Raw genomic sequence first — 23989 nt, forward strand, 5'->3', positions numbered from 1 at the left:
TACATGACGACGATGCAGCATATGTGGCATGGAAGCCCCTGGCAGTAATATCATTGTTGGAGATGAAATTCACCACCAAGGCATTGCCAAAAGAAGTGATTGGATGTGGCATAGTAGTGCCACAGTAACGGCCTGAAAGAGAGCAGGAGAGAGAGAGAAAAAAACAAGTGTTCAGCATGTAATTATTACTGCTAATTTAACATTTGGAGTTAATGCCTGACAACAAGTAATGCTTGTTGCTTACAATTGCAGTTGTCAATTCAATCTACATAAAAAAGAAATACTCCATGCATTTGCCCAAAACTCAACTCCTGTGACAATTTTTTTTTAACAGAAAAAGGACTTTCGGCACTCCAGACACTCTGGTCCCTGGCTATTCTGTCATGGAGTTCCCTCAATGAAAATGAAAAAAATGAGGAATTACTGCCTTATTGTAAATAAACCCCAAGAAAACCTATCAAATATATCTGACAGTGGTTTCCATTTCACTCAATTGGTTTCTGATGAAAAAAACCAAACACCTGAAAAATAACAGAGCATTTCTCCTGTTATGGATTGTGACATGGGGATTAGGAATATGAGGCATGATCTGTCAAAAAGACATCTGCCAATAAAAAAAAAGATAGCAGTTAGTATCATAGAATCATGGAATACTTTGGGTTCAAAGGAACCTTTAGAGGTCGTGTAGTCCAACCACCCTGCAATGAGCAGGGACATCTTCAACTACATCTGGCAGCTCAGAACCTCATCCAGCCTGACCTTGAATGTTTCCAAGGCATTTACCAATTCTCTGGACAACTTGTTGCAGTATTTCACCACCCTTATTGTAAAAAATGTTTTCTTTATATCTAGTTGGAATTTACTTTCTTTTAGCTGAAAACCAGGACAATCTCAATATGCCTTTCTAAAATGTTTTTCCCCATCTTTCTTGCATGTCCCCTTTAAGTACTAAAAAGTTCTTTTGGCAAGGGAAAACCAAGGATAGGCGACAAAAATGAATTCTGCTCCTAGTTACAAACCATTTAAACTGACTGCAGCCTGACAAAGGAGCACATACAAAAGTAGGGTAAGGGAGAACATAGTAAGACAGGGATATTCTGAATTTTCCAGAAAGTAATTAGAAGCAGCCCTAGGGATACAAGGAAAGTTGGGACCACCCTGTGACCAGGGAAATTTTGCTGCTTCAAGCTGCTCCTGGCACTTGAAGGGGATGGTACTGTCCAGAGAAGTCAGAACAAAGCTATCAAAAACTCAGGAAAGAGCAGAAGAATTAGGCTTTCCATGGCTTGACAAAAAACCATTTTCTGCTCCTAGAAGTCTTCAGCTTCCTTACCTGTGTTTAGCATGGACTGTGCTTGTGAGTTTTGTTATGTTTTTGTGCAGTTAAATGGAAATGAGGTTTAAACTGAATTGCTTGGTTCCCAATATTGTTCTGCTGAGGAGGAAGGAAAAGGCAGCTGGAGTTAACACCAAACTGCAGGTTAGTAGGAGCATAGTCAGAGCCTGGGAGAGCTCTGCCATTCACACTGACACTTATTCTCCATTCTCAATTTCCTCAGGTCGGAGATGCCAAGGAGATTCTCTTCTCAAAGAAAATCCATGGAGCAGGAGACCATGAACAGAAAACCTTCTCCTTCTTACCTTGGGTGTAGTTCTATATATATGAAATACATATGAAATACATGAGGGAAAGGTCCAATACCTCGAAGAGGAGCCTCATAGTTATTCCCATCCAAAATCTCCACAAAATCCGTTGTACAGTTTCGTCCACTTTTTTCAATATCAAAGTCAGTGAATGAAAGCGTGATGTGGTTGACTGGCAAGAGCAGAGTAAAAATTTAGGAAGAAGTTAGAAATTTCACAGAGAAATATTTACATGTAAACAAATGTTCTTTTTTTTCCCCTGAAGTAAATCAGTCTCCATAAAGCATATCTGAAGTAGTTTTTTTCATTATATATTGAATGAATTTGATTAAAGTGCATTAACCTTTAGTGCAAAGGTCCTGGTAAATCCCTCCAGTACCTTTCAGAACTTTCTAGTTCAATCAACATTAGAAGGAGAGGATTTAACATATACACATGGATCTAAGTTTCCTTGTTTCTGGAGAACTTCATTATATCCTAAAAAAATAGCAAATAAAACATGGAAAACCTACAGACTTTCAGAAACAGAACTTATTTCTACACACCCATGACCTGCTGTCCCTTTGCAATCTATAGCATAGATCTGGACAAATGTGCCCTGCTCCAGGCTTAGAAAGAGCCGCTTCTTTCATCATATTGCAACATTCCTGTTCATCAATTGGACTGGACAAAGGATCATTAACTACCCTCAGCTGTACTTGTACAGAATTGGATTTTCCACGCTCTTGGACTGCAGGCTATATAATGAAAAAGAGGATTTCTGATTCAGGGTATTTTTGACTCTCCTACTACTCTTGCTTGTCTGATATAAACAAAGGTGAAGTCACAGCTGGCAGAAGAGAGGCTGTCCTTGACACCAGTCTGGAACAGTAGTTGTTTCTGGCCTCAGGGTTCCATGCAGTTTGAGTGGGTCAGAAAGAGTCTCATGATTTAGATGATAACTAAATTTTCTCCCACACTGACCAAACTGAATTTGACACAAATATTTTGCTTCTCCCTGGGCCCCACTTAATTGGCTTGAAGAAGCTGAAATGACAGCCACAGAGCCAGGCTGCATCCAGCAGGGTGCCCTGACTGGCATTCAGCTGCACTCCTTTGTGTCCCTCCTGCTCAATCTATTACAGCTGTCAATGCAGGTCCTCAGGATACACAGCAAAAAGGAAAAACACAGTGGGTGGCCAGAGCAGAGACTTGTTGGCTTTCCCACTAAAAGCAGAGCAGGATCTCTGCTGTGGGCTGCCATTGGATAAATCCATTGGACATGAATATGCAATGCACTGTATGTATGCTGTTTATTTATGCAGTGCCATAAATAAATAACATTACATATGGCGTAATGAAACCACGTGCAGCTGCAACATGAGGCATGGGGTGGTCCTGCTGGGAAGTGGAGGAAGTCACTGCTTCTCACACAGCATTTTTATGGTCTCTCATACTCATGTAACTCAGGAGACAGCAGTCATGTTCATTTCAATATGAATCCAGTGAAAGTTTGTCTTTAAAACTAAACATTGCATAGGTGATGAACAGCTCAGATGATGCCCCTTTTCATGGACATCCTATTTGTATAAGTAACTATGCTTAAAAAAAGGGTTGCTTATCTCCCGATTTATGTTTTGGTATTTTCTTGGCAAATTAATGTTTGTTTTATAAACTAGCAAAATAAACATATAAATATGATTGAAACATTCTAAGATTTTAACAACAATGTCTAAATATATTATGTTCTAGTGAAGTAGAATAGTCTCTATTTTAAATTAGGATACCAGGACATTATTATGGGTTTTAACAGATACAAATTATTTTTACAAATTTTATACAATGTAAAGGTAATAGAGGGTATTAAAGGTAGTAGCAGTATCTGATGAAAAATATTCAGTATTTTATGATCAATCATGAATCTGTGTAAAATTATGAATATCTGAGTGTATCTCTGCACATAACAACAGCTTATATATATATTTTTGTTTGCATTTGAAATTGAAATTTCTGTGTACCTTTTCTCATTATTCAATCTTTTTTAATGTCAGCAGCATAGTTTTCATGTAACACAATTCCAGCTTGAAAACTCCAGACCAAAATAAGTTCACCTAAATGCAAGTGCTTTAATTATATGTAAACCCTTAGATTTTCTCACAAATTAATCCAACTTTACATAGTATTCAACACCTCATTTATTTTTTAACACTTGGGTCACAGTAAATTTGCTAAGATGACAAAGTTGTGAATTGTTTTCCTCACTATGCACTTAATCTTTTACAGTGAAACCTGACTTGTGACAGACTGGGAGATCCACACTCACAGCTACCAGGAAGCAGAACTTCCTAAAGAAATAAAGGAGGAATTTTGCATTGTTATTACAGAAAAGAAGATGAGGATGTTAGTCATCCCAACTAACTATAAAAGATGTTTTTACTTACATGGTTCCTGAGCCTGAATAATCCAGCTGCAGTTCTGATTGTTTGGGTATTTGGCAGGATACAGAGGAGAGGAAATTGCTGCCCCAACTGAATCTGACTCTATGAAACTTCCACATGCTTTAGAACGAAACACAAAGACATAGATACATGTATAAATATTTATATATACAAATCACCTTGCTTGGATTCTGTAGGGAAAATGAATGTATAAAGTGTAACAAGGTACATCAGCTTGAAATGAGGATAAAATTTGCAATAGTATATAATCACAAGGAGAGACTTAAGGATTAGTTCCCAGCACTGGCTGCACTTTCTTGACCACAAGCCATGCTGCACCTGGCTGACCATCTGCAAGAAGCCAGACTGACTTTAAAGCTGATAGTTTTCATCTCTTCATAGCCCAGAAGAGTTACCTTGGGGCCAAAATAACTTGGTTTAAGGACAGTGCAATACACCCATTACTCTGGTCATTTTTTTTATGTTGGCAGGTAGGAAGAAAAAAATCCTAAGTAACTGTCCACAACTTTCCAGCACCCAAGGGTGGCCCCACATTGCATTGGCAGGATCCTCTTGTGAGCTGTGTCAGCAAAACTGCAATTGTGTGAGGTGTTGCACACACTCTAGAGCTTGACTGACTGCAGAACTTTGGCTGACAGTGCTGAGTGCTCCCATGCCTCATCTCTAAGCTCACTGGCTATCATCAACTGCCCAGGTCAGAGTTTAACACACACCTGCTTTAAACTGCAGGGTGAGGAGATGAGTACTGAAGAGTGAGGATCATTTATTGTGCTGTGCTGCCTAAAATACCAGAAAAAAACATGGGACTTTGTTTACCAAGTTTTCTTAGGAAGAGGAAAGCTGGGTTGCTAATTTCCCAGGCAGGGAGCACTCACTCACCAGATGTGGTTTGTGCAGTACTGAATCCAGTAAATGTGTTCTGAGGAAGCTGAACAATTTAGGCTCTCACAGCTGTTAGCCAGAAATACCAAATTAGGTATCTAACTAGTACCTCAGGAACTGGGGTTTCTGAGGTTTCTGTTGATACAAGATCCTCCTTTTCTTTATAATTTTTCACAATATTTCAAGTAAGAAGCATTTCTGGGAAAAGCAATAATTAATAGTGAAAGGAATCCTGAGAGAAAAATTAGAGAGACTGATTTTCTCTGCAAAAATTAAATGTCTGTATCTTGGAGAAAAGCTGTTTCCCAAATTACTGAGAAAAAGTAAAAGCAAACCACCAGGTATCAAATAGTATGTAACTTCGTGAAAAAAATTCTGTCCAGTTGGTGTCATTTTTTGTTAAAAAGGAAATCATGTAAAATACCAATTAGTGCACCACAAATTGGATAGTTGATGTTTGGCAGGGTGTGCAGGCCTGAATCCATGGACTTCATCAACAGCACCACAGAATTCTTTTATAGCTTTTCAGATTCATGCGCATGGATGGACATGTAAAATGTTATTTTGTCACCAGGTCTGTGGAAACTGCCAGTTGCACATTTTTCTCAGGACAGTTATGGACAGCTAACCCTCTAGGGAGGAAGGATAAGAGGTAGCTGATGTGTGCTAGATGCCTTGCTATAAAAAGTATGATTTCTATTTTCCCAATTAAAGAATCTAAGTTGATCCTCAGACTTTAAAGTCTTTTCTCCATCATTTGGAAAAATTTGTTCCTGGTAAAGATACACACTGGCGTGCTGCATGGGTAGAAATGACACTTTGCATTATCAGCTGTGCTAAAAGACAGTGTCTGATAGAAAGTGGTGATGAGATAAATTGCATCAATGTCAGTGATGCAGTTACCCTCCGTGAAGCGAGCGCTGAAGCCCCTGTGCTGGATGGTTGTATCGGAGTGCAGTCGGACGTACAGCACGTTCCTGGAGGATGTGATAGGAGCAGGGTGCTCTGTTCCACAGAGTCTTTTCAGAAGTGGTGCTTCATTGTTAGGACCATCATATACCTGTTATGAAAATATCAAATGAAGTATTTGGTTTCAATGGGAGTATTGAGAAGACTTCAATTTCATTCCCTCTCTTATGTTTCATAAATTTTGATCATTATGTAGTCCTGCTATGGGCAGTGCAAACAAACTGTACATTGCCCATCTTAAGTGGCAATTTCCAAAAAATGCATATATTTCAGGCTGAGGCTAATGGGACCCTTGTAAGTAAATGTAAATAAAATGTCCCAAGTAAACATCTTCTTTCATGTATACTGGGTATTAAAGCAACGCTCATTTAACAATCCAGATGTCCCCATATATTTGCTGATTTCTGTTAGTGGCTAGCCTGAGCTCCTGTGTAGCTTTCATTCAGGTAAACCCTACATCTCGTCTCAGTTAAGGTTTCTAAACTGGCCCTAACATGCAACTGGTGCATCAGTGAGAGCTATGACTCTGGATAAAAGGTCACTAGGATTATGGATTTTAGATCCAGCATCAAGGATCAGAGTCCTATATCTATTATCTATGTTTTACAAAAGCTTGAGAGTGCCAAATTACACACATATACATGAAGCACTGTTTAAGCAGAGGGTAAAGGAAAGTAAAAAAAAAAAGGAGGAAGAAAGTAGATAGGTTTGCAAAACTTCACTTTTAATTTTACCACAAAAGTCTTCCTTCTCTTTTTTTTCCCCCTACAGCTGATAATTTTGTTTCCTTCCTGTTTCACAATCAGGAAGAGAAGAACAGAGAAGTTAGAACAAATGAGTTTATAATTTAGCAACATCAAAATTTTGAAAAGAGAAAGTACAGAGAGAGAAGAATGGCCACAGTCTGAGTCTCCCATTAATCCTTCCCAGCACTCCATCAGAAATGATGTGTGGCTGCTGTGTTTGGAGCCATGGGACAGTCTCAGAAGTGCCTCCCTTCAGCAGTAAGGAGCACTGGAGCTCCAGCACATTGCATGACCACAGAGGAGGAGCCTTTGGGCTGCAACAGCAGTTGAATTCAGTTCCTGTTTCAGCACTAAAGTCCTGTCCTGCCATAGTCACATCATTTAATACAATGGAGAAAAATATGGATTAAAATATGCATAGGAGCACCCAAAAATGGAGTCAGGAGGCTAAAAGTTGTATAAAAGCTATACAAATGACATCAGATTAGAAGACATGTACTTTTTATTGAGAATATCTTCCTTTACTTCAAAATGGCTCACATTCTAGCAAGTCTGTGCAAGGCAGCACCAATGAATTAGAAAATTTTAACTAGGCTGTGTAACACAATGTAATGTTTCTGCCTCCAGTATTCAAAGGCTTTTGAACACACTAGTGAAAAAACCCAAAAAACCAGCAGCTAAGATGACCTGTCTCAAATAAACCTCAGAGCTAAGAAACAAGGGACAAAACTGCTGCTTAATCCCCTGACATACCCTACACAGTCAATGCTGTTCTCATGAATTAAACATTTGCCTGTGATTCTGTGAACACTAGCTAGCTGTGTGGGATCTGGTGATGGAGCATTAAGTCTGCAAGGCCTGTTAAAATGAGTACCTGGTAAAGACACCAAAAACATCCATCCATTCAACCTTTTCTTCTCTCTTGGCAGCCTGCCACAATCACCCTCTAATACACAGTGTGCAGTGTTTATTCTTCCTCTGCACATATATTCTGCATATAAATCAGACAGCCTGGAGTTAAAAACCACAAACCATGAATGTGGGGGGAAGAATAGCCCTTAGGAATTAAGGCAGTGTCTTTCCCTAGACAGTAGTGAGAGGATTTTATCTGAGAAGAAGCATTGCATTGACAGGGCATAGAGAGAGGGCCTGACTATTCCTGGTAAAATGCTGGCTTTGATCTGTGTGCCTCTGCCCAGCTAAGGCTACAACCAGGAGGATTTGCAGTTAGATCAGAAACCACAATATTCACACACTAGCTCAGGAAAGAGTTGAGTCTCTGCAGTTTCTTAGTTATTTTAAAAACATCTTAGAAATGCATTTTTGTGGCTGCAGGACTAAGGAAAACCAATGCATCTGCTTACTTAAAAGCCAAGTTTTCAGTTGCATTGTGCATAGCAGCAATTCCCTGTCCACAGTGAACGTAGCTGAGTGACTCATTGCCTTCTTCTTCAAATGTGTCCTGACCTTTGCACAAACACATGACAAAAAGATGTCAATTTTTGTCTTCTGAGCCAAAAAAACTCCACATATTTCTAACTGTTCTCCCTTGGAAGATCCTCTTTGCCAGCACCTGGAATAAATGAAGTCGTACCTCCTCTCTATCTCCCAGAAGCTTACATTTCTATATTCCTGTGTTTAAAAAAAACCATTTACTTAATCAAATTCACTGGACAGAATAAGCTAATTCCCACTCCCCTTTTCAGGACCTTGTGCTACAAGCACTGCCTTCTGAGCCATGTTCTCCTCCAGTCTCCAAATACTTGAAACTCTTGCTGACCTGAGCTCCTGGCATAGCATCAGACCCCTTATTGGTTAAACACAGTCCAAAACTGCAGTGATTGGTACATTCACAATTTCTTTCTGTCCATTCGCCTTCAAATAAACAAATTTTTGTGAGTCACACTCTCCTGACAGAAGAACACAGGGGTGGGTACACAGGGAGGAATTGAAAATTTACTCAAGTATGGTGACAATGACAACAAAAAACTCTTCTCAAAGATCTTCTGCTTTCTGCATAATATAACTGAGTTAGACTTGAGCTTAGAGAAAGGCTATACTCCCTCATTTAACAGATGAAGAGACAGTCATCCCTTCTCAGAACAAAGAAAACTGAGATACAGCAGAGGACTCAACTAAATTTAGAAAACTGAAATGAAATGAAATGAAATATGTGCTCTCTGCACTCCCTCCATTGGCTCTAGAGGGAGCTCAGGGCAGTTATCCCATGATTTACCATCACAGCCTCAGAATACATTTGCTGAACCTAGATCTGTGCTCAGATTCACATCTGAAATCACTGAGCAGAACAGAAAAATTCACCAGGCTTTATGGAGTTGCAGCATAGCCAAGAAGCAGCAGACACAAGTATTTTCCCTCCTTCCACTTTGCTGACATAACACAGGTGCAATAGAAAACCTTAGAGGAAAAAATACGTTTTCATGAGTTCCCCATAGAAAGAAATTTATGGGAGAAATATTTGGAAAAAAATAACTTGAGTCATAATGCAGGGGAAAATGAGGGGATTTAGAGGGGGGAGGGTGAAGGAAAAGACCATTGGTACACTCGAGGGTGGAGGGAAGCCCAAGAGAACTCACAGAGCAACTAAAATCCCTACAGATAAGTAAAAATTCAAGAAACAGAAAAGGGTGGAACCTCTGTGCTACTCATACATGGTAGTTGTTCCTATATCAGGGAGAGAAAAACAACCCACCTGCTTCCTTAGCTGCCTGTATTTTCCATTTACACAGCTTTTGGAATGCAATTCCTAAACCATTCACAGTCAGACATCTACTTATATTTTCCAGCCACACTCTGTCCCCTCACTCTGCTCTCCTACGTGTGAGGCATATAGCAAATCTCAAAACAAGGTGAACACAAATCTCATCTAGGTGCTGGTAACAAGTGATTCTCCTATTATTGGCATCCCAGGAGTGAAAGAAACCACATTTACTCCTTTCTTGCCCTGCTGGTTCCCTTACATGAGCACTGAAAAACTCTACCTCATACACCAAGGTCTCAGATCCCTCTATTATCTCTTGGCTTCAAACCAGCATTCCCCCTCATCAATTTTCAAATCACACTCTACTTTGTGGGCAGTGATTGATGTCTGCATCAAATTTGACTCTCCAGTTGTGTTTGCACAGCTGGGGCTAATGGGCAACTCCCTTCTTCAGCACCCCAAAGAACCAAAAAGCAAAAGCAAACAACAGATACTCCTATGGCTTTGGAGGACAAGAGTTGTCACTGCACATGGTCTGCAGACTCTGTTCACACAAAGAGCTCTGGCACAGCCATCTCCTCTGGCCACTGAGGGAATGACTCTTTTCAATGATTCAAAACTCAGTGATTCAAAACAGTTCAATGATTCAAAACAGTTCAATGATTCAAAACAGTCCTGTCCAGCCTGTAAAGGTAATGGGAGACTTGTGCTTGCAGCTGCAAGGAGCTCATGGAACTGAGTACTCCACAAAGTGTAAAGATATATGCAAGCGTCTGTTGGCATCAGGTCTAGAAGAGAAACTGGTATATCAGGCCTTGTCAGAATTTAGCCCTTAAGTTGTGAATGGTTTGTTTGCATTAATACAAACACAACCATCTTAGATAGCCTGTGTTTCTATGAGGCACTTTGACTTTCTACTCCTGTGTCATAGCACAGAAGACTTGAAAGCTCCTTTTCAAAGGTCCCCTGATGTAGTTAATAATTTAAATGAAAAGACATAACCATATTTCCTTAATGCTTCATAACCAGGAGAAAAAAAAAAGGAACAGTCTTTGTACAAAGACACTTTGTGGGCAAATGAAATCTTCAGTTCTGCTCAGCAAAATGGGGACACATTTCCTTTTTTTCTAGTTCAGTACAAAACAGCTTTACGAAGCAATGTTGTTAAAACTGATGCTGTTTTCAAAAGAGTCTCAGCTCCTGCCAAATTGAGTTCTTTGTGAATGGCAGTTTATCAAGGAGAGGAAAGCTGGATTTTGGGCTACAGTGACTGTGCTTTATCTGACTAGCACTGATCACACATGCCTTTGTACTGAGTGAAGTGCAATCTGACATCGAGGACCAGGATTTCATGTTCCTGCTCCCAAAAGGCCAAGAGGAGACTTGGAGAGTTTTTCATTGTTGAGCACTGATTGAGCAGCAATTTGAGTTTCTGTGACACCAACAAAAGTTCCCAAACCAGCAGCAATGTGAAGCTTTGGAGAGAGCAGTGGGTCTAATGAAGCAATTAAGCAGACAGCTGCAGAGCACCTGAATAAACAGTGCATACATAAAGAAAATCAGCCAGCAGCAATTCCCTCTGGATGCAGAGTCTCTCCTGAGTCTGTAGCAGAGTGTGGGCAATCTGCTATATATGTCAGCAGTTCATCCTATGGCTTGGAGCAAGCTGTAGCAAACTGCACTATAAATGGCAGGTTGTGTCATCATAACAGTTATGTCTGTATGAGGTTATTTTGCAAGCATTTCACCAGACTTATTAAGGAAACCATTGAAATTTCTTTTGTTACTTACTTCAACATTGTCATAATTACATGAGTGGTGATTTTCAATGTCAAAATCCGTGAAATTCAATAGGACTCTGTGGCTCTGGTCAACTTGGATAACCCAGGAACAATCAGTGTTGTTATTATAAGGTTGAGGATAGTTTGGAGAATGGATTTCCCCGCTGGTGGATTGGAAAATACCACCACAGCCTGGAAAAGACACAATCAGTTTTAATCACAAGCTCTTTTCTTTCATACTTAGTGAGAATCCAGCTCTATTTTTAAACTACGAACACCTCCTTCTTTATATTTCCTACATTAAGCTTTTGTAAGATGAATGCTACAACAGTTGAAGTGTGCAACAAAAATCAATGGAAATTCCTTTTAGGAAAGTATAATATTATCATTATAATTGAATATGTGACAACACTGCTCAGAGTAATGTAGCCCCAAACTGGCAGTAGATGTTGTAAAGGCTGAAACATTAGTGCTGGTATTCCTCTATATTAGATACTGTAACAGCAATCCAAAATACTGTTCCTATGAATGCCAGAGACCTGGCATACTGAGAAAGCAATAGGCCTAGCTGAGCATAGGATGAGAAAATTACTTCATTACTGAGAGAGCTGGGAGTTCCTCATTGCTCATGAGAAGTGCAGCAATTGCAAACCTCACACTTTTACTTCTCTACCCATGAAGTTGAGGGCTTCCTGAGGACTCCACCCTCAGGTACTTCTGGTCAGAACAGATATGGTGCTCATGAATATCTAAATAGCCCAGAATGATGAATTCTGTGGGGGAAGTACCAGGGATTTCAACAGGACTAACACGAACGGAGTTTTACTTCTTAAAAAGAGATGGAGGAGGGAAAAAGAGATACAAGGATAAAAAAACTATACTGTTATTGCATTCTGGTGAGTGGGTATTTTAGAGGCTAGAGGGGGTTGGAGTACAGCAGGCAAGACATTGTAAAGGGATAAGAAAGCTTCAGGGGGCCTAAGTAGAAAAAAATAAGCTGCCAGATCTCAAAAGGGGATTAATTCAAAGGACTATTGTAGACTTCTTTTATTAAGAAAAAAATCTTGTGCCTTTCTCATAAAGCTTGTGAGAGAGGAGAAGTATAAACCTTGACAAACTAATGAATCAGTGTGCTTAATCAAGCAAAACTGCAAGAATTAAAATTTGCCCCTCATCACTTTTCATTGCAATTATTTTCCGATAATTGGCCTTTTTATAAGAACTCCCATGTAGAGACATGGTTGAGTCTTTTAAGCGTATCTCTTCTTTTAGTGATTACCAGTAAGGCTGTGAACAAAAAATCACATTGGGGGATGGATAAACCTTATAGAGATCAAGTATTTACTAATCACTCCAAATATTTTTGGGGTCCAGTCCACCCAGTTCTTCAAGCTAGTGTTCTCTGCTATTCTTCAGTTTACCATTTAAAACCAAAAGCACCATTCAGTGAATAAAAGACTCTATATGGGTAAGTGGGTGGGAAGAAGTGGTAGCATGCAAAATCCTTTGCTCGTTGCAGGAATGTCTTCATTAATTATGTAGAGAAGAAACCGAAACAAAATACATTAAAAGGCCTAGATTTCAGATAGACAATTTTTAACTCTTTGTGTTTTCCAGCATCTCTTAGCATTACCAAATTCAGTATCACCCAAATTCTCTTTCAGCTTTCAGTCCTCTGCTGTTTGACTACTTTGAATGCTTGCATGGCTGATCCTCAATTCTCAGGCTTCCTGAATCTCTCCTGGGATTAATCAGTATACTCACCACCTGGATTTTCTTGCCAGGAGGCATTAAAACCTCTCCCTGTCCCTGCTGCATCTGTCTCAAAACGGACAACGGCTGAATTGCCAGTGGTGGAGACTTGCAGTGGGTTCTGTGCTGATCTTGAAACACACAGCTGGGCTAGCCTAGGAGAGAGGAAATCTGGGCCACCAAAGACCTAGAAGTAGAAGAAATATTGTCAAAGTTTTCCAAAGAGATTATCTGTCACACAGAGTACATGAGAACTGTTTAGTTTTTAGGAGGAAAAAAACCCCCAATCTATAAGTATTGAAAATGATTCAACATTTTAAAATGTAAAGCAGCTAATAGAGTCTTTTTCTCTGCAGACTTTGTTGGTACCTGAACCACTTGTACAAACCAACGTTAAAATTCCAGATGATTTGAGAACAGCCTTGCATTAAATAGAATTTTCTGTCTGGGGACTTGACCAGATTCTTCTTCCCTCTCCCTCCAGAATTAGCACCTTGTTTCTCTGGACATATGATCCGGATTTTTTTTTTTTTTTCATACTTGTGTAAAAAAAGGGCTTCTTTTTGCAGGAACCAGTGCTGATGATTTGCACCACTGAAATCTAGAGGCATAGTTAAAGTCAATTTTAAAATTTGGGACAGATTTCATAATTCCTTCTGATAAAAAAAAAAGCATTGCAACTTCATTTACTTCAAGGGCAGCATAAATATCCAAAATACTGAATTTGGGTCAAGTAAGCTACATAATGTTCTATGCTACATAATGTTAATAATGTCCTTTGGAAGTCAGATATATAGCATGCATATTTGCCACAAAAGACGAGTTTTGGCTTTTAAGAGTAATTGTTTCCTACTCAGCAGAGCGTGCCTCAGGCAGTCATAAACCAGAGAACCACCACTCCCTTAAGCCTCACAGCAGTGTGATGTACTTACAATGCATTTTTAAACCAAGTGCAGTGAGTTATGTGGCAGTGCTGAAGCCTTGTTAACCCTGTTACTTGTTTTCCAGAAAGCATGTAGGATTTTAGTTTGAACCCATTTGTAACTGGTGGAACCTTCCCTAGCCTTCCCTCTCAAAGCTGAAGAAAACACACATGCTCCAGGCAATTTCCAATTGACATGTGATTTTGGTGCCTAGAGCCCTCAATGATTGGATTTGCTTGGCTTCCTGCATGCTGATGAAATGGCACCCAATACTAACAGTCTACCACCTTCACTGTATGTGCCTGGCAGGACTGCAGCTGCAAAAGTCAGCTTGGCAGTAACCTTGGATGAGAAAACTCTAAAAGAGACACACCAAATAAAGAATGTGCTACTGTCTTTCAGCCACCAAACAATTAACAGAAAGATTCAAATTCTATAAGTACGCTTATTCTTATGTATAAATCCCAAAATTAAACTAGATAACATCAAGTTCCAACAGCAAAAAAACTCCAACAACCACAAAAGAAGGACAAAACAACAACAAAAACAAACAAAAAACACCCAAAAGTAGAGAATAGGAATATAAGGCAACAAATCCCATCAGAATTTTCCAACAGTAGCACCTCAACTCCACTCCAAAAATTAATAGTTTGGTAAACATCAAAAAAGTTAAAAGAAACAGTCTGTGCATCTTTCTCAGAAAGCAACAATACTGGTAGAAACAGCTTTATATGTCTCTTTTTTTATGATCACTTCAAGATGAGGGGAAACTCAATATTTTAATAAGCTCTGTCAGACACTTTTAAACCCCAGAAGTAGTTTGGGTTCTGTCCAAGCTAAATATCTGAGCAAGTCTAACAAAGAGCTGAGCTAGTCCCCCCACATTCAGAGCTAAGTGTACTGCATTGTTACATAATTTGATTAATTGTGTGCTCACTAACTACTCAGAGGGCCTGACACTGCTCTGATGTTAGAGATACAATAGAAATAATTTGGTTTTAGCTGGAAAAGAAAAAAAATCTGTGACTCCAGGTTAATGTGAGACCTCGGGAACTGAGGCTTGCATCCCCAGAAGAAATAAGGGATTAATTTTTCTATAAACATCATAGTCAGTTAGATGTTCAAAAGACAGTATTTTGCTTTGGTGGCTGATAACACAGGCTTTATAGGTTAAATATTTTTATTTTGCCTGAGACAGCACTTTTTTGCATTCTGCAGGGAGCCTGCATGACTTGAATGGATAATGGCTCCTCTGTCCAATCGATCATCTCAAGGCATTCAAAAGAAGTCAGTATGGATGAAATCACAGCTCAGATTCAGAATCTGTAATGAAGCTGTCAGGGTCTGGGGAAGAAGCCTGTTTGTCTGCTGGAAGCTCAGTGTCTTCAGAAAAATCTTACTGCTTGGCTGCTTGTGAGGCCCAGGGACTGCTGCATTTGTCAGAAGTCTGTTCAAATATGAATTTTAAAATGTGTTTGTGGTACATTCCCTGAGTCAGAGCCACAGCATGAGATCTAGCAGGAACACATGCTCTTAATCATCTAAGCCAGCCCAGGGAAGCTATGTGGCAGAGGAAACAGCAGGAGTTTCTAACATGCATCTAATAAGTCTCATGGACCAGCCTCTCATATCTTCCCTGGTGCTCCCTGGGGCTGTCTGCCCCATGGGCAAGGGAGCCAAACCCAGCTCTGACATAAACCCTGCTGATTTCTGCAGCATCTCCTCAGAAATTAACTTGGTCCGAGCTGAACGCTTCAAATTGACCTATTGGGAAAGAATTAAGGATGGGGGAGAAATACTGATGGAAATTGAAGTTTGTGGGTCTCCTTTACACTGTTAATTGTTCAGCAACAGCTTCTGCACAGTTTCAAAATAAAAAGCAGTCAGAAGCATGCTCCTTATAGTTATGAGTGCATTTTCTTTTCTCCTTTAGTTCAATTAATCAGATGCTTTCATAAAGGCTGGGATAAAAACAAGTTTGAGCGTTTCCATGACAAAAAACAATAACATATTTGGCTACAAAGAGAAAAAACGATAGTTACCACATGAAAAAAAGAAGGAGGGAATGAAAATGGATGGAAAGAATGAATTCAAGGGTGTGGTTCATAAAGGATGATAGGATATCTGAGCTAAAAAAAAAATAAATAAACATCTAGTCTGACCAGAGTATCTGATCCCAAGATAAGGTGGTATTGGATCTCACAGCAGGGCTGCAGGACACTGCCATAAAGCCCATGGTTTTAATCTGCTCTTATCATTTGCTTCTGCCCCGTTAGCTCCATTTAATGTTAACAGTCAGCATTCCAGAGTTATGAGCAACAGAAATCTGTTTTTATGCAGTTGGTCACCCTCATGACACAGATTTTCTGGGAATAACACTGATCCCTGCCCAGATATAGCTCCCAGCAAAGAGACAGCCAGGCTTTGACAAAGAATTAAGAACAGTGGTAATACCTGATGTTTTTTTCTATTTAAATGAGAAGACCAGAGTATCTGACTTGGAAGTGAAATAGATTGACAGTCTTGCTTCCTTTTCTGCTCAGGGCTACATCTTGCTGAGGCAGAATATATTTATAGTTTGCAAAAATCTGGTCCATGCTAAAGGAGAAGATGTCATCATTTATGTGTCATAATTTATTCAAAGCAGGCATGGTAATTTTCCTCTGTGAATGTAATTTCATTAGAAGCCATTTAAAAACTATTTAAATTATTTCATTGTGTCCAAAATAATGTCTTCTAGTTCCATGAAACATTTCTAGAAAATATCTTTAAGAACAATTTAAATTTGCTTTCTGGATGTTTATGGAAGGAATGTAATTTCATGGGGAAGAAAAAAGACAGACTGCGACAGTGGCATAAAAGAAACAGGGAGAGAGATTAAAGGAGAATGCATCAAACCCTTGAGCCATGGGAGTAACCTGAGGATTTCACTTTAAAATAATTAATGTAACTATTATTGCACAGTATTGGTGAAACATATGGCAGTCCTTGGATACTGACATGGAAATGACAGCTTGTTTAAGAGGCATTGTCAAAGGAAAGGGAAGGGAGATGCTGCCTCTTACAAGAACAAGTATGCTTCAGACAAATGTGCAAGGGTGAAATATTCAAGAAACTATGGTATGAAAATGAAGTTAGCAACAAAGATGTTGCAATGAGAAATATCTCTTAGAATTTTCCTAAATTCACTGCCAGGTCAAAGGGATGAGGGTGTTCCTAAATAAAAGCTAAATGCATCCAGGAAAGCAAGTTTTATCATTGCTGCGAAATATTAATTACAGGACATCTTATTTCAGGTACCAGACTGAATGGGACATGGAGGGACAGCAGATTGCAGACCTACTTTAGTACTGATTTTGACTTCCTATTAAAACTGGAAAATTGTTTGATGACAAAGAAAGCAGAAAGCAGTAGAACTTCGTACTCAGAGATAAGGAAAATGTGAAATCAGGAGAATAACCATGAGAAAAAATAGACTTCAAACCCCAAAGATACTTAGACAGGATACTTTTGGAAAGATAATGTGAGAGTGAAAGACCCTTGGAACCTTAGTGATCACTGAAACACGCAGTATCAAAAGCACACCAGTAACCTTTTCTTAACACTCTGCAAACTTAAACGCGTGTGTGGTTCTCCGTTTGGACACACACAGAAACTACAGGAAAGAAGGTGGCAAGATAAAGCAGCTTCTGAAAATGGCTAGCCATGTTCTTTTTCTTCCCTCCACTAAATCTGAGTCATCACTTGTTCTGCTCAGACTATGTCAATCATGGTTTGAATGAATTTTATAACAAAAGCAAGAAAATATGTATGTGACAAGTACATGAAGCTCCACTGCGTGCCTGCAGCTTGGCAGGGGAAGCTCTATGCTGCCACACAAGACCTTTGATCATGCACAAAGACATGAACCAATTTTCCCCTGTAAGCTGATTTATGTTAGGTTATCTTCCAGCAGATCAGAGTCAGGTGTTGGGAACTGGATGAACCAAGATCAGGAGACAAGTAACTCAAAGCATGCCAATTCTTAGGGCAGGAAGGCAGGGGAGTTCAAGCAGCAAGGTGAGCATCTGTGCAGATGAATCAGTATGGTTGGAATGAAGCAAAACACAGCAACTGAGCTGCAAATGGCAGAAAAAGGAAACCCTAAGGTGAATACCTTGCTCAGGAACACAGAGCAGCAAACTGCAGGGTCCTGTTAAATGGTGTCTTTAAGCAGCTGGTGTCTGGCAACCCACTCAATTGGTTTTAGCCCAGCTACCTTCCCAATCAAAAAGTTCCCAAACAAATGGTTGCCAGCCATCTGTACTCTTGCTGGATCATGATAGCTCCTGAGCAACCATCTGCAGTTGTAGGTATTGTCCTTGGACTCTTCAAGAAGTGGTCATCCTCAGCAAATTTCTATTTGGAGGCTGTTTAATGGATTCCTCTGGGCAACAGAGGCATAATGGAAGTTCATAGGCATAACCTTCAATCTGGTAATTTGGGCACAATGAATAATAAAGATGCAATACAACAGATTTCATCAAGAGCCAAACCAGCCAGTACAGGTCACCTGCTCACAGTCTCTGGTGTCAGCAAAGTGACATACGGGGATACTTGCCAGTGCTACTGATGAAGAATTCATGGAACACCCTCCTTACACCCAGATCCTGCAGAAGTCAAAATGTGGGAATGGGAAGCAGAGCATAGGTGTGGGTGCTGGACAGAAAGTTGTCTGACTGTATGCTGTATAACATCACCCAGAAGAGGAGAAGAAAGGCCGCAGCAGAGTGGTACAAGTTCTCTTAATCAGTCTTTTGCATTCATTACAAAAACATTGAAAAGTCACCCATGTATTGACATTGACAAAAAGTCACAATGAGTGTACCTCCATTGGTGATCTCAAATGTCTCTGGTGAGAGCAGTTTAGAAAGTCTGTAACTCTAAAGCTCTTCCTGGAATTATTTCCTACCCCTTCTTCCTGTACTGGAAGTCTATTCAACTCTGTTAGCTGAGATTGGTCACCTGGTTGCTTACCAACATGAGTGAAAAGATGCCATATGTAACTGGGTCATTCAGTCTTATGGGTCTCTTAAAGGTCAGAACATCCTTTTCATCACTCAGGGTTATAAATCTCCCCACATCCTTGGAAGGCCCTACACAGAGCTCACCCGAGTTATCCCTTGCAGTGATCCATCATCTTCCTTTACACCAGGAAATTATCTTCATGGTACAGCACCCTACACTTAGTTCTTTATAAAAGGTGGAGTTTTTAAGACTAAGTTTTTCAAAGGAGTTTTGTCTTTTTTTAGGAAGCATACAGTGCATAACATCAAAATCAATTTTAAACGCCACCAAAGATATAAAAGCAAAAAATAATAAGAACATTATGGCTTCTGTGACAATACCTTTTGAACATAACTGTAGCCTTGACAGAAACAGGAAATTATGGTAGAATTGTTTGCTCTGCATCTGCAGTTCTTGGGATTATCTGTTCCAGACAGAAATTAATATAACTTGTGTATTTTAGAAGAGTAAAACTAATGCTCTTACCTCCAAAACATCATAGCTGCAGTTGGGGTGATACTCGATGTCGAATTCCTGAATGGTGAGTTGAATGTTGCTACCAGGTGCTGTGTGGATGTACCAGATGCATACTCTATTGCTTGGGTATCTGTTGGGGTATCCAGGGCTGTGAAATGAACCAGAAGGGCCAGAGAGCTCTTCTCCACAACCTGGCAACAAAGCAAAGCAGCCCAGTGAGGAGGTCTGGAAAAACTCCCTGACAGCTCTGGTAAGGACAGGCAGTAGCACCCATTTCACTGACAAATGTGTACTCTGGGCTGGAAGGTCTGCTCTGCCACAGGGAACCCAGGAAGAGAATGGCAGGCTGGAACTGTTTGCACTGCCGGTGCAGGAAGTACTTCACCTCCTGTTTTGGTAGGTTTTGTACAAACCTCAGCATCTGCTCTGACTGCTGAGACACTGAGAAAAAAAGTGATTTTTTTTTTTATTGGCTTCTAACTTTATCAGTTCAAGAAAGCTAAATCAGATCCATTCTCAGCTCTTACTGACTTCAAATAATACACAAGCCAAGTTATCACAGCGAGGTCCTTCTATTGTAAAAATGCCATTTCCCACTGCTTTAGAAATCATAAAATTAAAGACAATGCAATTTGCCTCAGCCTACTGAGCATGACTACAAGCTGCCAGATCACAGTGGATAAACCAACTTTCTGACACTTGGTATGTTTAATGTTCTTTTTTTTAGTCAATTGTAACAGTGCAATTGTAAACAAGCTGAGTTTGAAAGGTTATGTATTTTTTTTTCAGATAAGAAAGTATTGTCCTAACAGCATTCCCCAGACCCTGGGGTGACTAAGTTCTTACATACTGTGAGCTAGATTGAAAAAAGAAACCAGTAGCAAAACAATGGATGAAATGCAGGCCCTGGTTTAACAGGACAAAGCAGCTGAACATCTGAGACGAGTTTTATCATTGCTTTATGGAGATGTGCTAAGTGTAGCACTAGCCCCTCTTGAATGAACTCCTGGGAAGATGCTATTCCTGACTCAGGCCCCAAGTTCAGGCATAAATAGGGCAGGAAGGCACAGCAGCCCCCCAGTATCAGGGCAGATTTAGATCAGCTGCATTCATAGTGAAACCTTACCTTTAGAAAAGCCAGCAGCGTGGCTATCTACCTGTCACATGCAGAAAGAAAAAGGATTCTGGGTTTGATCTGATTTTGTGTGTGTCATTCTGCCTTCCAGCAGCAATTTTTTTTTTTTTGCTCTTTACAGTACAAGCCCCCCAAGTGTTTCATTTAGGCACTAATATTTTGCTTACACAGAATTTATAGGGTCACTTGAGCTTTGTAATACCCACACTCCATCAATCTCTTTTTCCTCATCTCCAGAGGAAAGGTTCTGTCACATTGCAAAGCCCCAAAATACTTAAGAAAACCATCTCACAAACCATGAGCTCTATATTCCCAGAGGCAAATACTGTGGTATGTCAGAAGTGATAAATAGCATCTGTATCAGAGCCTTTATTTATAGGAGATCTTTTATAACATAAACCAAATAAAATACTCCTTTGATCTGCTCAACATATACACACAGATGTGTAAAACCTCTAATCTCTATTAAATCTAAGAATAATTTGCAATTTGAATAAGGTGTCTTTGGCTATTGCTCTGCTCTACACCATATTTCAGGGAGCTGTAGATCAAGATCTTCAATTAAGTGCAAATATTTTCCTTAATGTCTTTTATGCCAAACTTGAGGCTGCTAAGTCTCAGAAGCATTTACCATAATTTCTACCATTGAGTCTTTCAGCTTCACACAGAAAACCTGACTTTGACTTCCTCATAGTTGGCTATAGGACTTCTAGGACTGCAAAACACAAATCTTTGAGGGGAAAAAGCAACTCTGAAAGGGAGCAAAGCTATAAGAATCTATTTTAGGCTAAAAAAGGAGACCTCTAAATACAGATGTGAGGCCATGCCAGCTATGTAACACTGATCTCTCTCAGTCCATCACACAGTATCCACCAGAAAAACTTTTAAACAAAAGAATTCCCACTAATCCAGATGAACCTTACATGGCTGAAGTTGTCTCCCAGGTGAATTGGCACAGGCTTAGCCCTTCTCCCTTTTCCCCACCTTGCTGCACATGGAGCAGCCAGAGGTGGCTTGCTCTGCAGTCACAAAGCTACACTGTCAAGCTACTGAGCATCTCAATTTAGGAACTGAATAAGTTTTTACATGTATTTTAAACCAATCTTGCCTTTGATCCCTATGGAGAAAAAGGCAGTGCACTTCCTCCCCTGAGGCTGTCAGCACAGGCAAATCCCCTAAAACTTTGATATTCGTGAACGTTTCATCAGTGAGATGGAGAGGAAGAAAGCTTCAGTGTGAACCACCCTCCCTTTTTCCTCCCAGTGCCTTCAGAAGATGGTCTGGTTTTCCTCTAAAGAAACCAGGTTGCTGAGGTTTTACAACTGGAGGAAAAAAGGTGTCATCGTTGGGGAAGCCTCACCGTGGAATTTGCAGCCTTTCTTTCCCCTCGGCAGCTGGAATTACACAGCCACTAAAGACAGAGCTCAGCTCAGGAGGAAAAAGCTGCTTTCCAGCTTGGGAAACAGAAAGATTTCTCAACAACCAGACTTAATGTCTCAGCTCCTGAGGGGGTGGGAACAGGGATCAGGGGAATTTCAGCAGGCAAAACAAAGCCAATTGCTATTTATCTCAGCTCAAAGAAAGCTGGGAACATTTTAAAACCTAACAGGCAGTTATGACTCAGCTTCTCCTCCTAAGGGTTTCCTGATAGCCACAAAAGACGTTTTTTATTTAAACCTGAATGGCTCAGAGGAGGGGAAAGCCTGTATGCTCTTCTTTGAGGCACAGACCTTTCTTCCATGCAACCCTTGCAGGTAGCATTCAGATTACTCACATCCCTCTCCAGAGAGGTTTATATTTCCTCTGAGTTCAATCAACATACTCTGGAAGCACATGAGTAAGAAGGTCAAACTGCTTTTAATGTCTCATTTCTTTTCTTCCAATTAAAAATGTTCCCAGAAAAGGCTTTTTTTTTTTTTTTTTAATTTTTTTTTTTAATGGAGTGATTCCTTTTAAGTGCTTCAGCAAACTGAAGGTAAAGTTTAGGTCTCTGAGATTAATTTCTAAAACGTTTTTTGCACAAAGTTCTGAATTACTTGAGTTTATGCCTAAGCATTCACTGACTAATAGCAGAAAAAAGAGCACACTGATCTTTGTAAATGCATGAACTTCACACCTGAATTTTTTGACTGACCAGCATAGGGCACAAGAAACCTCCACATCAGAGCAGAAGCACTATCTCTGAACTCTCTGGCCAACTGCCAGGAAGTCTGTGCATGATGTTTCTGTTCTTTATAAGGATGAGGTAAGACTCAATTCTGTCGCATTTTGCTGAAAAAATAAATGCTAGTTGATTTTTAAAAAATATTTACATAAATACTTAAGAGATTAAAACATATGTTCCCAATTTAAACTCAGTTGCTCACTTGTAGGATTGCTCTACAATACCAAAATGAGAAAACTCAAATAATGAACTTTTTGAAATGCTTATGAAACTTTGATTACAAAGTTACATGAATAAAAACCTTCTCCCAATGTTTGTATTTGTCTGCAAACATCAAACAAAATTTTGATTCTATTGAAAAAAAATGGAATTTGTGCTGTTTATAGCAACAAAGTAAAAAACGTTGAACTTTAGGGATAAATAAAAATGCAGAAGCAAAAGGTATAAATAGCAGCATTACTTCATCTTTCACTGAAATAACAGTGATTAATACCAAGCCATTCTGCTTCTACTGAAACATCTTTAAAAGTTTTTCTCAGCACAGAAATACACGGTCTTGCTGTGTGCTGTGAAATGCAGACAGCTGCACTGTGGAAAAGTTGCTTGCAGCTGAACTGCAAGCCTACAGCATATGACTGGTTTGTGCCAAACTCCTTGCAATAATTTTGGACATTTCAGCCCTGCAGTTAAACAGAGAAAAAAAAAATAAGAAAGGGGAGGTACTCTTTTAGTAGTGTAAAGGTCCTGGAATTTCCCTGAAAATGCTGAAAACTACTACCTACTCTGGTGTTAGTTGCTAGGAAATCAGACAACAAACAGAAAACTTAGGAAACATATATTTGGTGGTTTTGCTTTTCTCTGACTAAAATTTACGTATCCATTGACGATTGTGCAAGCAATGATTTACAGATCTTTCCATATTACTGCCTGTCTGGTTAGCAGATGGTGTTCATTAACCAAAGAAGAATCCCTATTCTCATAAATAATTTTAGCTGAACAGAAATGTTGTAATCTGTGGAAAACTCTATTATTTGCTAGGTTTTCAGATTTATTCAGGGGTATGATTTTAGGCACATGTTAGAAAAATCCCATCCCTAAAAGTTAAAGAGAACTGGCACTGTTCCTGCAAAACCAAAGTTAGGGAAATGAAAGGAACAGAGTTTTCCAGTTGTGGTACTCATGGTAAAACGTTTCAATAAACGTAAGCTGACTCTAACTGCAAGGAGCAGGAGTAAACATTTGCCTGTACTACAATAATACTTGTGTGAAGTTTAATTTGGATTTGATTCTGAAATCTTTTGCTCCCTTGG

At 39.6% G+C, this 23989-nt stretch overlaps 1 protein-coding gene across 1 annotated transcript in view; it reads right to left on the reverse strand.

Moving 5' to 3' along the window:
* Nucleotides 1-23989, reverse strand: part of CUBN (cubilin) — a gene marked incomplete at its 5' end in the record, with an annotated part of 141510 nt that overhangs the window by 57498 nt on the left and 60023 nt on the right. Inside the window, 7 exons of the mRNA XM_084215400.1 lie at nt 4-132; nt 1703-1816; nt 4065-4181; nt 5868-6024; nt 11193-11374; nt 12947-13121; nt 19390-19571. Of these exons, the coding sequence (XP_084071526.1) occupies nt 4-132; nt 1703-1816; nt 4065-4181; nt 5868-6024; nt 11193-11374; nt 12947-13121; nt 19390-19571 (1056 nt within the window). The remainder of the gene's footprint in view (nt 1-3; nt 133-1702; nt 1817-4064; nt 4182-5867; nt 6025-11192; nt 11375-12946; nt 13122-19389; nt 19572-23989) is intronic.

This window comes from Fringilla coelebs (assembly GCF_963513975.1).
Source record: "Fringilla coelebs genome assembly, chromosome: 1".
NCBI classification, from domain to species: domain Eukaryota; kingdom Metazoa; phylum Chordata; class Aves; order Passeriformes; family Fringillidae; genus Fringilla; species Fringilla coelebs.